This window comes from Neophocaena asiaeorientalis, unplaced genomic scaffold (assembly GCF_003031525.2).
Source record: "Neophocaena asiaeorientalis asiaeorientalis breed wild unplaced genomic scaffold, Neophocaena_asiaeorientalis_V1.1 scaffold62, whole genome shotgun sequence".
Classification (NCBI taxonomy): Eukaryota; Metazoa; Chordata; class Mammalia; order Artiodactyla; family Phocoenidae; genus Neophocaena; species Neophocaena asiaeorientalis.
In genome coordinates this window covers 5,238,055-5,256,298 of record NW_020175191.1, presented here as the reverse complement: position 1 = coordinate 5,256,298, position 18,244 = coordinate 5,238,055, and the positions used below count along the sequence as shown (strand labels likewise).

At 39.4% G+C, this 18,244-nt stretch overlaps 1 protein-coding gene across 1 annotated transcript in view; it reads left to right on the top strand.

The window, feature by feature from the left end:
• The first annotated feature begins 306 nt into the window (after nt 1–306).
• Nucleotides 307–18,244, top strand: part of VTCN1 (V-set domain containing T cell activation inhibitor 1) — a 53,316-nt gene continuing 35,378 nt past the window's right edge. Inside the window, 1 exon segment of the mRNA XM_024764801.1 lies at nt 307–521. Within this exon segment, the coding sequence (XP_024620569.1) occupies nt 307–521 (215 nt within the window).

Here is an 18,244-nt window from a genome sequence, read left to right as displayed (position 1 = left end):
GCAAGTTATTTATCGTCTCTGGGCCTGGCTTCCTCATCTGTAAAATGGGCGTGATATTAGAATCTGCACCGTAAGATTGTGAGAAATATGTGAATGAATGCATGTAAAGCGTTTAGCAGACACTTACTCTAAACTGCAAATTCTATTATTATTCTCTCCTTAATTTACTCCAGTGGGGTTTTGTCCTCACTGCACCAAGGTATCTATCACTACTGTCAATGTTTCTAGCGACCTCCATGTTGCCAAATCTAATGTCAGCTTCTCTGATCTGATCTTACTTGTCTTCACAACAGCATTCAACACAAAATGTCCCACGACCGCCTCCTTGAAACACTTTCTTCTATGGTCTCCAAGACGCTACACTCTCCTGAATCCCGCCCTCACCCCTACCCCATGACACTGGTCCCATCTCCTGGAGTTGTCCTCTGCCACTCTACGCCTGGTCGGGTGGTAGCCGCCCTCCTCTGCTGCCCCATGCAGCTCAAAACCACCAGGCTCCACCTCCAGGGAACCCGCCTCTGGTATGAGGAAGTGGCCTTTCACTCATTTCGCATATTCGATGATTGACTGTGCCCTTTGCTAAAAGGCCTCAGGGTCCAGGAACAGAATATAACAGTATGGGGACAATTGTCCTTTAAAAGTGGCTGGTGGAGGAGATATGGGGATATATGTATACATATAGCTGATTCACTTTGTTATACAGCAGAAACTAACAAACCCTTGTAAAGCAATTATACTCTAATAAAGATGTTAAAAAAAAAAGTGGCTGGTGTAAGCTTCAGGGTCAGGATAAAGTCTTACCAGGCGAGGGAGGGCCAGTCGCGTACTAGCAAGGGCTGTGTGAGAGGGAGCTTCTTCCAGACCCCAAAGGAGCCCTGGCGGAAGCCTTGAAGCCTGGGGTTAAGTTTCCAGACAGGTCTGGGTGGGAAGCCTGCCGATACAGGGGACACGGGTTTGAGCCCTGGTCCGGGAAGATCCCACATGCCGCGGAGCAACTAAGCCCATGCGCCACAACTACTGAGCCCACATGCCACAACTACTGAAGCCTGTGGGCCTAGTGCCTGTGCTCCACAGCAAGAGAAGCCACCACAGTGAGAAGCCTGCACACTGCAACAAAGAGTAGACCCTGCTCACCGCAATTAGAGAAAGCCCACGCACAGCAACAAAGACCCAACACAGCCAAAAATAAATAAAATTTTAAAAAATAAATTAATTTTTAAAAAATTAAATATTTTAAAGCACTTTTATAGTTAAAAAAAATCCTTACACCTTAATATAGCAGCAGTTGTAACTCTATACAGTAATGTGCATTTCTGCACTTTTACTGGGTTGGAAAATGCCATATTGGGCAACCCTTCCTGGAAACACAAGGCCTGGCGGGATGCCCCCATCTGCCCGCTGCCCATTCTGCTCAATCTATTATCCTGTTACATGTGAGCCTCTTGGGGTCCAAGCAACGTGCCCAGTCAAGCACCTAACAGTCTCTGTATATAAGTATTTTTACACAGTGGTTCCCAAAGTGAGTTCTGAGGACACTGATACAGCAACGGTTTTCCCAGAAGAGTTCTGTGGTCAAGCAAGATTGGAAGTGCTGAATACTATTAGGTTGGACTACATGAAATTGCCAATGTTCAATTGTGTTTGACCTCCGAAAGAGGGATTTCAAATGGTCCAACCTAGTACATACTCTGCTAGGACACTCACTATGCATATTACCGTATTAAGAGCTTTTGAAAAGTCCTATAGTTAAAGAAATCTATTTCATTGTGATTGACTCAGTGTAATCCTTTTAAAAATAATACTTATTGATATACATCAGGACACACTTTGGAAAACTCGGGCCTGGAGTAATTACAAAAGAACAGAAGTCATGGATAGAAAAACGAACATGAATGTAGGAGCCTAGGGGAGCATGAAAGCTGAGCAAAGGCTCAGGAGGGAGGGGGCAGGTGGATATTTTCCTTGCCGGACTGCCTGCCCAGCTTTGATATCCAAAGTCATCATATTTTTCAGCCCTTCCCCTGCTGCAGTGATTCTTCCTGACCGACCTCTGCTTTTTTTCTCCCTCATAAACATGTAGGGAGGATTCATGAACTGACAGCAATGGTTCACCCCATATTCCTCAAATGACAGATACTAAATAAACATGGGTATTATTTTGACTGCTCTCTCATTATAATTACTAGTTCATCTTTTCAGGATGTTATTATCCCAGTTCATAAGTGTTCATCTAATTTGCTTACAACTAGGAGGTGAGTTAAGCTAATCTGGGGGCAGGCAGGAGGCTCGCCCTGGCTGGGGTGCCCCGGGGAGCACCTCCCACGTGCTGTATAAAGAACGTGGGCACATGGCCAGCTTTGAATATGTTGTTCTCCAGGGACCAGAGCCAGATGTCTAAGACAGAGACTGGAATTGTCGGACAGGGTAGGTTGAAGTGGCAGACAGTGACACAGAGGCTTGGCCAGGACTAAATCCTCCGTGCTTCTACTCCCTACCCACCCCCCACCCCCACACTGTCCCACTGTCTGGAATTCTTCCCACCAGAGAGCCTTTAACAGGGTTGTCTGTCATTCACATGCTACCTAGGGGACATCAGCGTGGCGGACTCTCAGTGGAGCCATTAGGCATTTTGACATCACCTGGCCCCTCTGGTCATCTAGCAGGTGTTAGGTGTGGGTATGAATTATCTGATATTCCAGGGAAGTGGAAGATGAGAATCGAAAGGTAGGGTGATGCCTGCCTGTGAGAGCACAGAGTTTATTTAAAGTTGTTACTTGTAGTGTGGTGGGATTTAAATGACATTAAATGGGACCCTGACAGTTTTGTGCCCTGCAGTGGAAGGCACTGCCCAGAGTGAGCGTGCTCACAGAAGAAATCCATGGCCTCTCAGGGACATTGCTGCAAACATATAATTACCAGGAAAGGAAAGAACAAGGTTGTTTGATTTCTCATGATGTGAGTGAAAACAAAGACTTTGACTTCGGCTCCTTTCTGCGTGTGATCCTATACCAGTCACTTAATCTTTCTTGTTAAATAAGGGCAATAAATGGACCTCCCAGAACCGCCTTGAGGATCAAAAGTGACAAGGTACAAGAGGTGGTCATGATAGTGACACTGACGGCAACACATAGCTCTCTTGCAATACCTGACGTGTCTACATCTTTCATTGAGAAGCTGCCTTGCCCATTGGAGAAATAGAACCTTTAAAAAGAACCAAGACCCATACACCCATTAAAATAGGCAGAGATATTAAAAAGCAATGGTCCTTTATGTCCAATTGTTCATTTCCCTTCAGGTTCAGCTTCCAGAGGGTCTGTCTGTATTAGGGATGTAGCCCGACATTTTGGATCTCTTGGCCAACAATTTATGTCAGTTCTGCGGTTGGCCTTCTTATGGGATCACCTCACAGTCCCACAGCCTCATAATCATGGCCTCCAATGTTGGGTTCCTCCCGCGTGCCAGTACACTTCTGCAAGTTCTGCGTACCTTATTGATTAATTAAACAAATTTTTACTGATCATCTACTTTGTACCTGGCACCACAGATCCTAGGATTACAGTCAGGGACAAGGTATAGGGCCCCCCATCATTTAGAGTACAGACAAGAAGGGGAGACGGATAGATAAACACACAGTTACAATCCTGTATGCTCAGTGCCACCACAGGCCAGTTGCAGAATGCTTTGGGATCAACTTCTAACCCAGTCGTGGTGGTGGTGATTTGTGGTGCGTCATTCCAGAGATTTCCTGGAGCAGGTAGTTTCTGAGTGGGAGTTAGCCAAGCAAGGAGAAGTGAGGAGAATATCCAGGCAAAGGGCAAGACCTATGGGGGGCGGGGCGGGGATGGGAAGAGGAAAGCAGAGTGGTAGCTGCAGAGATAAGCATGAGCTGGATTTAATCTCCTCAACAGCTGAACAAGGTGGGTTTTATCTTCCCACTTCGCAGCTGAGCAAATCAAGGCATAGAGTGACATGAGAAAGTGAATGGGGATGTTTGGGAGAATGATTAGAAGATGGCAAAACCAGCAGATGAAATCAAATCCTTTTTTTTAAATTGGGGTATAATTGTTTTACAATGTTGTGTCAGTTTCTACTGTACAGCGAAGTGAATCAGCTCTATGTATGTGTGTATATATATATATATATATATATATATATGTGTGTGTGTATATATATATATCCCCTCTTTTTTGGATTTCCTTCCCATTTAGGTCACCACTCAAATCATTTTTGAGAATGATTTTCAAATGGCAGGAAGAGATGGTGAGGTCAGGATCCACTGCTTAGTGGTCAGACTCTGCTGGGCCCATGGTGCCCCTTACTGACACTTTTCTCCCAGGGATCGTCAATCTCACTGCTTATCCATTATCACAACTGTTTAGTACAACATAAGCAAAGGGAATAAAAAATAGAGTCTAGATCTATCTGCCTCCAAAGTCTATGCCATTTTCTAGTCTAGAAAAAAGTTATTTTATTTTTGATACTATGATTAGGTGTGTGGAGCAGCTGGGGAAGTCGGGTGGCTAGGCTGGTGCAAGGTGGATCTTACAAGGCAACTTCCCCTTACGGCCAAGGTCTTGGTAGCTGCACTTTATCAAGAGCCCAGGAGCCCAGCTTCCCAGGAGTCCCAGTGACAAAACCCCAAATGCCAGGTTCCACTGCCTTTCTTTGAAAGCCTTTAGAAGTAAAACTCTGAAGTGTTAGCAGAGAGGACTATTGGTATGAGAAAGAAGGTTTTGATATTACAAAGCTATCAAGATCTTGGTTCTTTTGGAACGCTAGAAGAATTTTTTTCCCCTTAAAGAGATCCCCCAAAACTTCTGTGCTTAAACTGTAGGAGAAGACTAAAACCTTGAAAGCTTTTGAACATGACCAAAACTTTGAAAAAAAGATAAATCTGGTTGTTTTCTCATATTCTAGGTTGACATTTCTCATAGGCAAAATACTATGAAATGCTTGACTTTTGTAAATCCAGCAAATAACTAATTATACTTTCACTAATAATGACCCCAACATATTCCATTTATTCTAATAAGTGTGTTATCTGAATGTAAGTGCTAATTTTCTGAGGCAGAAAGTGTGGGACCTACAAGAGAATCTGTTTAATACGTGTAGAGGATCCTGCTAGCTTCCCAGTTTCCTACCCTTAAGGCAAAATTGTAAAGAAGCAAGGCACAGGATGGTGGCTTTCATCAGCATCCCCAAAAGGTGTTGAATTGTGAAGGATGTGCTCAGTTTATCTGGGGCTCCTGGTACTCTTCACCTGGGTCCCCCAAACTGAGGCTGTTCTCCAATCATCACCTCGGGTACCTTGTGAACAGCCTATGGAGTTATGAAGAACACGTCTGCTAACTTAAAGGAAGAAAAACAAGTTATGGGTAACTTCTAGCACACACTCACTGGGTCCTGGCTCTTCCCGTGGGAGTTCTACAGAAAGTACAAACCATTGACCTAGGAAATCGTTGTAAGTTAACAACTTTGTGGGAGCATCTAACTGAAAGATGCCTGTTCACCCACCTTCTCAAAGAGAGTTAGGTCAAACCTAGAAGAACTAGAGCAATGCTTTCTTTTTAAAAATATGTTCTCCTTATTTGTTTTACAAAAGTAATGTGGGGTTAGTGGGGAGAATTTGGAAAATACAGAAAAGCACAAAAGAAAAAATGTCTAAATCTATATCATCCTGAACCTGGAGATAACCACCTTCAATGTATCCTTCCAGTCTTTTTTCTCTGTATTTAGATATAATAAACAGTAGCATACGGTACATATTATTTTAGAAACTACTTTCTACTTACCAATTTTGTGAACATTTCTCATATAAGTAAACATTCTCTTATGATGTGATTCTTTACAACTGTGTAGTATTGCCTCTCATGATGAACCTTAATTTACTCACTCAGTTCCCGATTCTTGGACATGTAGGTGCTTCCAGTTATTTGCTCACAACTATTACCTTAATTTCAATCAATGCTATAGTTAACATCCTTGGAAATACATCCTGTTGGTTCTTTCGAATGAACTCCTAGAAGTAGAATCACTGGATCAAGTCTCACTATGCACATTGAAACCTGCTAATACCTGTGGCCAAATTGTCCTCCTATCGCCACCCTAAAGTTTGCTCCAACTCACACCCCTACCAGCCAGCTAGAATCCCCAAAATAATAATTTCTACATAAGCCTTTCTCCAGGACCAGAACTAACCCTGCCAACATTTTGAAAAAGAAAATGGCAAATTTTGTATCCAATGTTCCCACTTTTCCCCATTATTGAGATTTTCTTTCTTATGTCTTAGCCTCCTCTTTCTTTTTATCCTCCACCTCCCCTCCCCCCTCCTCTTTCTTAATTTACCATCCAACCCTGCTCTCAGTAAAGTAACTAAGACATTCATTTACACCCAGGTATCAATGACTGAGATAAAATATTACACTATACATCTTAATCACAAACAAAACCAAAGAAATACATTTCTTATAAGGTTTCACTTCATTATCAAGCTAAAGATGAGTTATTGTGAGGTGGAGAAAGCCTCAGAGGTAGTAAAACAGAGACCAGGTGTTTTGGGGTTTTGTTCTTGTTTGTTTTGGTTTATTGAAGTATAGTTGATTTACAATGTGTTAGTTTCTAGTATACAGCAAAGTGATTCAGTCATATACATATTTCAGATTCATTTCCATTATAGTTTATTACTGTATTCTTACTCCTAAAGCTGTTCTTTGGCAAGTCTCCCTTTTATGGAGAGGAAAATGAAGTTCACAGCCTCTTCTTTCTCTGCCCAACTCCTCAGGAAAATCTTGGTGTTTTCTGCTAAGTCTCCTCACCCTCCCACTCATAAGTATGAATTCAATGGAGTAAACCAGGTAGAGAGCACTTCCCTGGTGGCACAGTGGTTAAGAATCTGCCTGTCAATGCAGGGGACACGGGTTTGAGCCCTGGTTGGGGAAGATCCCACATGCTGCGGAGCAACTAAGCCCGTGTGCCACAACTACTGAGCCTGCACTCTGGGGCCCGTGACCCACAACTGCTGAAGCCCGTGCGCCTAGAGCCTGTGCTCCACAACAAGAAAAGCCACTGCAGTGAAAAGTCCACGCACCGCAACGAAGAGTAGCCCCCACTCGCTGCAACTAGAGAAAGCCTGTGCGCAGCAACAAAGGCCCAATGCAGCCAAAAATTAATTAATTAATTAATTAATTAATTAAAAAAAAAAACATGCCAAGAAGTCTGAAAAGGGTATAAGAGAAAGGGAAGAGGATAATGCTGAGAATAGATTTGAGGCCAGGAGGGAGAAGAGCCAGGGAGTGGATTTCAGAGGGAGTTTGGGGAAATTTTTGAGAAGGGAATTTTCTGTTCTAATAAGAACAGAAGTTGGGAAAGAGGATTTTTTTTTTTTTTTTTTTTTTTAGTTTTTCTGTGCATTATCCATGTAATACCTTCGGATGCTCTCCTAGATGTCCATCGGTTTCAGTCAAACGTTTCTATTGGATTGATATTTCTTTGACTGTAACATTGTCAAAAACCAAACCATGAGATGTTTGGGCTTTATATAGGTTACAATAGGAGCGTGTCTCTGGAGCTTGACAATATTTATGTATAATAGTTAAGAGCTTGTTTCTAAATGTATATTTAGTAGCTAATTTTAAGTGTTTCCTTGAAATCTTCCCTGAAGTGTAATTTAAGTAGACATAACCCTGAAATAAAAATATGGGCTGCCATTCATTTGGGCTGCCTCATGGACATATTTGGATTCATAGAAGAGTGTGTGCTAAAATCAGTTAGCTCAGTTTGGCATTTATCAGATGCCCAGGATGAGTCAGGCACTATGTCTGACACTTAGGGAAATATATGCGACTTGATATATTGATCCAACATGACCGGTAGGTTATAATCAAAGCACAGTTCAACTTTTATCTCCCTCTGACCTTTTAAAGTGCATCCAGTAGGGAAATACATGCTGAAACTTCTGAAGCCTCTGATGAAAACTTGTCCTCTCCATCAGCTGCCTGATGTCTCCTCAGCACCTGGTTCCCCAAAGGTCCACTTCACACATGACTCTCAATGCTCAGGTCCCCTCTCCCAGGTATTCCTATTGGTGGGAACTCATCATGGCTCTAGGATATCTGGCCTGTTGGACAAACTCACCTATTCCTTGCCTTGTAAAAGAGTACTGACCTCCAAATGCATATTCTCCCATTGTCTGTCTGTCTGTCTGTCTCTCTCTCTCTCTCATTGACCTGTTCTAGACCACATTAAATTTCACAAGTATGACTTTGGCTGTACTCCACGGTGTACCCACCACACCCCAACTTTGTGCTTTGTATTTGTGTGTCGAGGAGGGAGAGGAGTATGTCCTCATAGCAGAGAAAAAAATTTTTTTCTCCTAAGAAATAGCATCACAAATCTCTCTCTACTTTGATTCCTTTTTATAGCCCTTCATCTGATTGAGGTGGCTAAGAATCATGGAACTGCCTGTCAAAGATTCCCTTTTTAAACTCTACAGAGTGACGTAGTGTCTCACTTTTGTGTGCAGCATCTATTGTATCTCAAATGTCCGCTGAAGCTTTAAATTTAACATCCTATTATTACACAAAAACATAAAGGTACAGTTCCTGTTCTTGAGAAATTGAGAGGAGATTAAAGAAGACACAGATGTATAAACAGATCATTTCAATACAATGTGACAAGCTGTCGGACAGAGAAATGTGCAGGGGACCGTGAGGGCAAGGAGACAGCTTCTGATGCACATCGCCACTATTTTCCCTCAAACATTACCTGGAGGAAGGCCACACACAAAAGAATAAGGAGTCTGTGTAGCTTGCAGAAAAATCTATCAATGAGCTGCTCCTCTAATGCTGTTAAGGCAGGGAAGAAGGGAGCTGTATTTTGTTCGGTCCTCAAATGGAGTTTATGCCACTGAGCCCCAGAACCCTAGAGATGTCCCATCTGGCTGTCCAAACAGATACAAACCACTTTACACACTGAGAGGATCAAACCAAGGCTGTGTGTCTCAGGACCAACAGGACTGTTGTAATCTCCGTTGTTTTGCCTAGTGTCCCTCCGAGCCATTGAATTATCCCAGAAATTCAAATAATTATGAATCCACACTATGTCTTTCAGACCTCGTTCACCTGGAAGTAACACACACAACCATTGTCAAACCACAGTTCCCATTTTTGGAAAGATTGCTCCCATAACCAGACACCATTTCAGAGCAAGAAGCAGCATTTCGTCCAAGAAATGCCCCTTTCGATCCTGGCTCCTTCCTGGGATTCTCAGCTCGGTGGCCACCGGAACTGTTGTATTTGACTAAAATGTGAAAAATTGTTTCTGTCATTGTTTTGAGTAAGATATGCCTAGAAAGGGGGAGGAAACTAAGAAACATTGTAAATATGACACGAACAAAGCTAGTTTCTTATCCTAACTTCTGAAATCTAAGTCAACATTTAACGTGACTGGATAATGTGGCAACTTTGAGGGCACCAGCATTGGTTTCTTTTCTCATCTCTGTCTGGGTTAGCAAGAGGCAAAGCTAATTAGTTTCTAGACCAAAGGAAAACTGGGGAGGCATTCCTCCCAGGCCTAGCAGGACCCTCAGTCCCTAACAGAATCTGCCCCAAGTGTCTCTGGTCTTCGTTCCCTAAGACCACCCTCCACCCCTCTGGTCTTGAAATACATACTTTGTACCACAGTCACCCTGGTTCTTGACTGGGCCTTAACCTCTTGAGAGCAGGAAGGGAAACTAACGTTTCTAGTGCATTTGCTACGTGACAGGCACTATCCTATATACATCATGGAGAAAGGCACCAATCGAAAAAGGTAGTTCCCTCCCTAGCCCTCAAATATTTCTTACCTCGAGCTCAGAAATAATGCCCTAAGCATTAAAAAAAATTGTTAGAGGTGCCCACCTATGCCCTCACCAACCAGCATGTAATTCAAAGTGTAAAGGGCACTAAACTATAAAACCAGAGAATGCATACACAAGTTAAAAAACACTTCCATCTAGTTTTCCTGATTGTAAATTTCTAGATGAGTTCGTTGAAACTTAACTCTGATCTCTGGCCCCCATTTGTGAGTGTGTTGGTCAGCAGTGGGAGAGATGCCACAGGACAAGCTTATCAGCCCTGTGAATAGCCCGCTGCTGCCTGGGCTTCTAGTTACCCTACGCTGACCCAGTACAGCTTTCTTTGGTTCATCTCCTGAAGTTCTTGATAGCTTTGATCCCCGGAAAGCAAAGCTTTGTCTGTGACTCGTTTCTCCAAGTTGCTCAATATGCTTGAAACAAATTCTCTGGATGACCATGAATGCTGATTTCACCCCTATGGTGAAGGTATAAATCTTACTTTTATGTGTTTATAGCATAATCTAGTAGTCTCTCTATCGGGCATGAAGCCTTAATCATAGGTACCATATGCTCTCCATATCATATCAGTATCCATAATACCTAATGGACACTACAGATATACTTCATATCTCAAATTTCCTTCTCTCTTTGCACTTTGAAAATATAATTCCATCATTTTTCTGGCTTCTTTCGTTACTTTGGAATATAAGCTATTTGTCTAATTTTCATTCCTTTTTAGGTAATCTGTCTTTTCTCTCTTACTGCCTGTAAGATCTTTTGGGTCTTTGTTCTTTTAGAGTTTCACTATGAAATGTCTGGTAGCTTTCTTTTGATTTACACTACTTGAGCTGCATTGAGCTTCCTGAATCTGAAGATTGGGATCTTTCATGAATACTAAAAAAATACTTTTTCTCTTCAGGTATTGCCTCTCTCTCATTCTCTATTCTCTCTTTTTGGACCTCTGGTATGATATATATTAAAATTTTGTTTTCATTTGGCTTATCCTCTCTTTTATATATATTTTTTAAATTTTTATTGAGGTATAATTGACATACAATATTATATTAGTTTCAGGTATACAACATAAATATCTGATATTTGTATGTATTGAGAAATTATTTCCACAACAAGTCTAATTAACATCCATCACAATACATAGTTATAGAATTATTGTTCTTGTGGTGAAAACTTTTTTTTTCATTCGAGTCTAGTTGATTTACCATGTTGTGTTAGTTCCTGGTGTACAGCAAAGTGATTCAGTTATATATATTTTTTTCAGATTATTTTCCATTATAGGTGAAAGATATGGAATACAGTTCCCCGTGCTATACGGTAAATCCTTGTTGCTTATGTATTTTATGTATAGTACTTTCTATCTATTAATCCCAAACTCCTAATTTATCTCTCTGCCCTCCATTTCCCCTTTGGTAACCATAAGTTTGTTTCCTATGTCTGTGACTCTATTTCTGTTTTGTATATAGTTCATTTGTATTACTTTTTAGATTCCAGATATGTGATATCATATAATATTTGTCTGATTTACTTCACTAAGTATAATATTCTCTAGGTCCATCGATTTTGCTGCAAATGGCACTATTTCATTCTTTTTTATGGCTGAATAATATTTTATTGTATATCACATCTTTTCAAGCTGACCATCTGTTGATGAGCACTTGTGTTGTATTGTTTCCATATCTTGGTAATTGTAAATAGTGCTGCTATGAACACTGGGATGTATGTATCTTTTCCAATTAGAGTTTTCACCTTTTCTGGATATATACCCAGGAGTGGGATTGCTGGCTCCTACGGTAGCTCTATTTTTAGTTTTTTAAGGAATCTCCATACCGTTTTCCATAGTGGCTCCACCAATTTACATTCCCACCAACAGTGTAGGAGGGTTCCCTTTTCTCCACACCCTCTCTAGCATTTATTACTTGTAGACTTCTTGATGATAGCCATTTTGACCAGTCTGAGGTGATACCTCATTGTGGTTTTGATTTACATTTCTCTAATAATTAGCAATGTTGAGCATCTTTTCATGTGCCTGTTAGCCATCTGTATGCTTTCTTTGGAGAAATGTCTATTTAGGTCTTCTGCCCATTTTATGATTGGGTTGTTTCTTTTTTCGATATTGAGTTGTATGGGCTGTTCGTATATTTTGGATATTAACCCCTTGTTGGATGCATCATTTGCAAATATTTTCTCCTAGGTTGTCTTCATTTTGTTTATGATTTCCTTTGCTGTGTAAAAGCTCTTGATTAGGGCACACTTGTTAATTTTTGCTTTTATTTCTTTTGTCTTGGGAGACTGATCTAAGAAAATATTTCTACGATTTATGTCCGAAAATGTCTTGCCTACATTGTCTTCTAGGAGTTTTATGGTGTCGTATCTTATTTAGGTCTTTAAGCCATTTTGCGCTTATTTTTGTAGATGGTGTGAGGAAGTGTTCTAATTTCATTGATTTACATGTAGCTGTCCAGCTTTCCCTACACCACTTGGTGAAGAGACTGTCTTTTCTCCATTGTATATTCTTGCCTCTTGTGTCATAGTTTAATTATCCATAGGTGTGTGGGTTTATTTCTGGGCTCTCTATTCTGTTCCATTGATCTATATGCCATTTTTTGTGGTAATACCACATTGTTTCAATTACTGTAGCTTTGTAGTATTGTCTGAAGTCTGGGACGGTTATGCCTCCAGCTTTGTTCTTTTTCCTCAGGATTGCTTTGGCAATTCTGGATCTTTTACGGTTCCATATAAATTTTAGGATTATTTGTTCTAGGTCTGTGAAAAATCTCATGGGTATTTTGGTAGGGATTACATTAAGTCTGTAGATTGCTTTGGATATTATAGCCATTTTAACAATATTAATTCTTCCAATCCAACAGCGTGGGATACCTTTCCATTTCTTTGACTCATCTTCAATTTCCTTTATGAATGTTTTATAGTTTTCAGCATACAAGTCTTTCACCTCCTTGGTTAAGTTTATTCCTAGGGTTTTTTTTGGATATCATTTTAAACAGGATTGTTTTTAACTTTCTCTTTATGATATTTCATTATTAGTGTAAAAAATGCAACAGATTTCTGTATATTAATCTTCTATCCTGCTACTTTGCTGAATTCGTTTATTAGTTCTAATAGTTTTTGTGTGGATACTTTAGGGTTCTCTATATAGAGTATCATGGCATCTGCAAATAGTGACAGGTTTACCTCTTCCCTTCCAATTTGGATGACATTTATTTCTTTTCTTGTCTGATTGCTGTGGCTAGGACTTCCAGTACTATGTTGAATAGAAGTAGTGAGAGTGGGCACTCTTGTCTTATTCCAGATTTTAGCAGGAAAGTTGTCAGTTTTTCACTGTTGAGTATTATGTTGGCTGTGGGTTTGTAGTAAATGGCTTTTTTTTTTTAATTGGGGTATAGTTGTTTTACAATGTTGTGATAGTTTCTACTGTACAGCGAAGTGGAGTTCCCTGTGCTATACAGCAGTTTCTCATTAGTTACCTATTTTATACGTATTAGTTAGTGTATATATGTCAATCCCAATCTCCCAATTCATCCCACCCTCCCTTCCCTCCTTGGTGTCCATACGTTTGTTCTCTACGTCTGTGTCTCTATTTCTGCCTTGCAAACTGGTTCATCTGTACCATTTTTCTAGATTCCACATATATGCATTAATATACGATATTTGTTTTTCTCTTTCTAACTAACTTACTTCACTCTGTATGACAGTCTCTAGGTCCATCCACATCTCTACAAATGACCCAATTTCATTCCTTTTTATGACTAAGTAATATTCCATTGTATATATGTACCACATCTTCTTTATCCATTCATCTGTCCATAGGCATTTAGATTGCTTCCATGACCTGGCTATGGTAAATAGTGCTGCAATGAACATTAGGGTCATGTGTTTTTTGAGTTTGGTTTTCTCTGCATAGATGCCCAGAAGGGGGATTGCTGGCTCATATGATAATTCTATTTTTATTTTTTTAAGGAACCTCCATACTGTTCTCCATAGTGGCTGTATTAATTTACATTCCCACCAACAGTGTAAGAGGTTTCCCTTTTCTACACACCCTCTCCAGCATTTACTGTTTGTAGATTTTATAGTTTTCAGCATACAAGTCTTTCACCTCCTTGGTTAAGTTTATTCCTAGGGTTTTTTTTGGATATCATTTTAAACAGGATTGTTTTTAACTTTCTCTTTATGATATTTCATTATTAGTGTAAAAAATGCAACAGATTTCTGTATATTAATCTTCTATCCTGCTACTTTGCTGAATTCGTTTATTAGTTCTAATAGTTTTTGTGTGGATACTTTAGGGTTCTCTATATAGAGTATCATGGCATCTGCAAATAGTGACAGGTTTACCTCTTCCCTTCCAATTTGGATGACATTTATTTCTTTTCTTGTCTGATTGCTGTGGCTAGGACTTCCAGTACTATGTTGAATAGAAGTAGTGAGAGTGGGCACTCTTGTCTTATTCCAGATTTTAGCAGGAAAGTTGTCAGTTTTTCACTGTTGAGTATTATGTTGGCTGTGGGTTTGTAGTAAATGGCTTTTTTTTTTTAATTGGGGTATAGTTGTTTTACAATGTTGTGATAGTTTCTACTGTACAGCGAAGTGGAGTTCCCTGTGCTATACAGCAGTTTCTCATTAGTTACCTATTTTATACGTATTAGTTAGTGTATATATGTCAATCCCAATCTCCCAATTCATCCCACCCTCCCTTCCCTCCTTGGTGTCCATACGTTTGTTCTCTACGTCTGTGTCTCTATTTCTGCCTTGCAAACTGGTTCATCTGTACCATTTTTCTAGATTCCACATATATGCATTAATATACGATATTTGTTTTTCTCTTTCTAACTAACTTACTTCACTCTGTATGACAGTCTCTAGGTCCATCCACATCTCTACAAATGACCCAATTTCATTCCTTTTTATGACTAAGTAATATTCCATTGTATATATGTACCACATCTTCTTTATCCATTCATCTGTCCATAGGCATTTAGATTGCTTCCATGACCTGGCTATGGTAAATAGTGCTGCAATGAACATTAGGGTCATGTGTTTTTTGAGTTTGGTTTTCTCTGCATAGATGCCCAGAAGGGGGATTGCTGGCTCATATGATAATTCTATTTTTATTTTTTTAAGGAACCTCCATACTGTTCTCCATAGTGGCTGTATTAATTTACATTCCCACCAACAGTGTAAGAGGTTTCCCTTTTCTACACACCCTCTCCAGCATTTACTGTTTGTAGATTTTTTGATGATGGCCATTCTGACCAGTGTGAGATGATACCTCATTGTAGTTTTGATTTGCATTTCTCTAATAATTAGTGATGTTGAGCATGTTTTCATGTGTTTGTTGACCATCTGTATGTCTTCTTTGGAGAAATGTCTATTTAGGTCTTCTGCCCATTTTTTGATTGGGTTGTTTGTTTTCTTGATATTGAGCTGCCTGAGCTGTTTGTATATTCTGGAGGTTAATTCTTTGTTTTTAAAGTTTTAAAGTTTTTAAAAATTGATTCGTTTACAATAATTTTCTCCCATTCTTAGGGTTGTCTTTTCGTCTAGTTTATAGTTTCCTTTGCTGTGCAGAAGCTTTTAAGTTTCATTAGGTCCCATTTGTTTATTTTTGTTTTTATTTCCATTACTCAAAAGGTGAGTCAAAAAAGATCTTGCTGTGATTCATGTCAAAGAGTGTTCTTCCTATGTTGTCCTCTAAGAGTTTTATAGTGTCCAGTCTTATATTTAGGTCTTTAATCCATTTCGAGTTTATTTTTGTGTATGGTGTTAGGGAGTGTTCTAATTTCATTCTTTTACATGTAGCTGTCCTGTTAGTTCTGGAAGTCCTAGCCACAGCAATCAGAGAAGAGAAAGAAATAAAAGGAATATAAATTGGAAAAGAAGAAGTAAAACTGTCACTGTTTGCAGATGACATGATATTATACATAGAAAATCCTAAAGATGCCACCAGAAAACTACTAGAGCTAATCAATGAATTTGGTAAAGTTGCAAGATATAAAATTAATGCACAGAAATCTCTTGCATTCTTATACACTGACAATGAAAAATCAGAAAGAGAAATTAAGGAAACTATCTCATTCACCACTGCAACAAAATAAATAAAATACCTAGGAATAAGCCTGCCTAAGGAGTTAAAAGACCTGTACTCAGAAAAGTATAAAACACTGATGAAAGAAATCAAAGATGACACAAACAGATGTAAATGGCTTTTATTATGTTGAGATATGTTCTCTCTGTACCCACTTTGGTGAGAGTTTTTGTCTTGAATGAATGTTAAATTTTGTCAGATGCTTTTTCTGCATCTATTCAGATGATCATATGGTTTTGGTCTTTCCTTTTGTTAATGTGGTATATCACATTGATTGATTTCCATAGTTGAACCATCCTTGTGACCCTGGGATGAATCCAGCTTGATCATGGTGTATGATTCTATTTATGTCTTGTTGGATTCAGTCTGCTAATATTTTGCTGAGAATTGTTGCATCTGTATTCATCAAAGATATTGGCCTGTAATTTTATTTTATTTATTTATTTTTTGTAGGGTCTTTATCTGATTTTGGTATCAGGGTGATGGTGGCTTCATAGAATGAACTTGGGAGTGTTCCCTCCTCTTCAGTATTTTGGAGGAGTTTGAGAAGAATAAGTATAAGTTCTTCTTTGTATGTTTGGTAGAATTCCCCAGTGAAGCCATCCAGTCCTGGACTTTTTTTTGTAGGGAGTTTTTCTTTTTCCTTTTTTTTTAATACAGATTCTATTTCACTTCTAGTGATCAATCTGTTCAAATTATCTGTTTCTTCTTGCCTCAGTTTCGGCAGGCTGTATGTTTCTAGAAACTTGTCCATTTCTTCTAAGTTGTCTAATTTGTTGGCATACAACTGTTCATAATATTCTCTTACGATTTTTTATATTTCTGCAGTATCAGTTTTTATTTCTTGTCTTTCATTTATTATTTTGTTTGTTTGGGTCTTCTCTCTTTTCTTCTTGGTGAGCCTGGCTAGAGATTTGTTGATTTTGTTTATCTTAAAAAAAAAATCTCTTGGTTTTATTGATCTTTTCTATTGTTTTTTTTAATCTCTATTTTATTTATTTCCTCTCTGATCATTATTTCCTTCCTCCTGATAACTTTGGATTTTGATTGTTCTTCTTTTTCTAATTTTTTTAGGTGGTAGGTTAGATTGTTTGAGATTTTTCTTGTTTCTTGAGGAAGGCTTGTATATCACTATGAACTTCCTTCTTAGAACTGCTTTTGCTGCATCCCATATGCTTTGTTACATGGTGTTTTCACTGTCCTTTGTCTTGTGTTATTTTCTGACTTCTTTGATTTCATCATTGAGCCACTGTTTGTTTGGTAAGTTTTTAAAAATTTTTGGCTGTGTCGGGTCTTCGTTGCTGCACACGGGCTTTCTCTAGTTGCGGCAAGTGGGGGCTACTCTTCATTGTGGTGAACGGGCTTCTCATTGCAGTGGCTTCTCTTGTTGCAGAGCATGGGCTCTAGGCATGTAGGCTCAGTAGTTGTGGTGCATGGGCCCAGCTCTAGGCATGCAGGCTCAGTAGTTGTGGCGCATGGGCCCAGTTGCCCCACGGCATGTAGGATCCTCCCCGACCAGGGATCGAACCCATGTCCCCTGCACGGGCAGACAGATTCTTATCCAGTGTGCCACCTGGGAAGCCCTAACCACTGGTTTTTTAGTAGCATGTTGTTCAGTCTCCAAGTATTCATTCTTTTCCTGTGTTTTTTTTCCTGTGGTTAATATCTAATTTCAGATCAGAAAAGTTGCTTGAAATAATTTCTATCCTCTTAAATTTGTTGAGCCTTGTTTTGTGACCTAGAATGTGGTCTATCCTAGAGAATGTTCCATGTGCACTTGAAAAGAATGTGTATTCTGGGTTTTGTTTTTGGATGTAATGTCCTGTAGTTATCAATTAAGTTGAACTGGTTTGTTTGTCATTTAGAAACTCTGTGCCTTATTGATTTTCTGTCTGGATTATCTGTCCATTGATGTGAGTGAGGTGTTAAAATCTCCTACAATTATTGTATTCCTGTCAATATCTCCCTTTATGTCTGTTAGTATTTGTTTTATGGGTTTAGGTGCTCCTCTCTTGGGTGCATATATCTTAATAAATGTAATATCCTCTTCTTGTATTGATCTCTTACCATTATATAATGTCCATCATTGTCTTTCTTTATGGACTTCATTTTAAAGTCTATTTTGCCTTTTTTTTCCTCCTGTCCTATCTAGTTACATGAGGATCTTATGTGCAGCTTTGGTTGTATAGGAAATCTGCCAGTTTCCGGTTGGTTTTCTGTGAGAATTTTTCCACATGTAGAGTGTTTTTGACATGTTTGTGGGGGCAGGTGAGCTTCTCCTACTTTGCCGT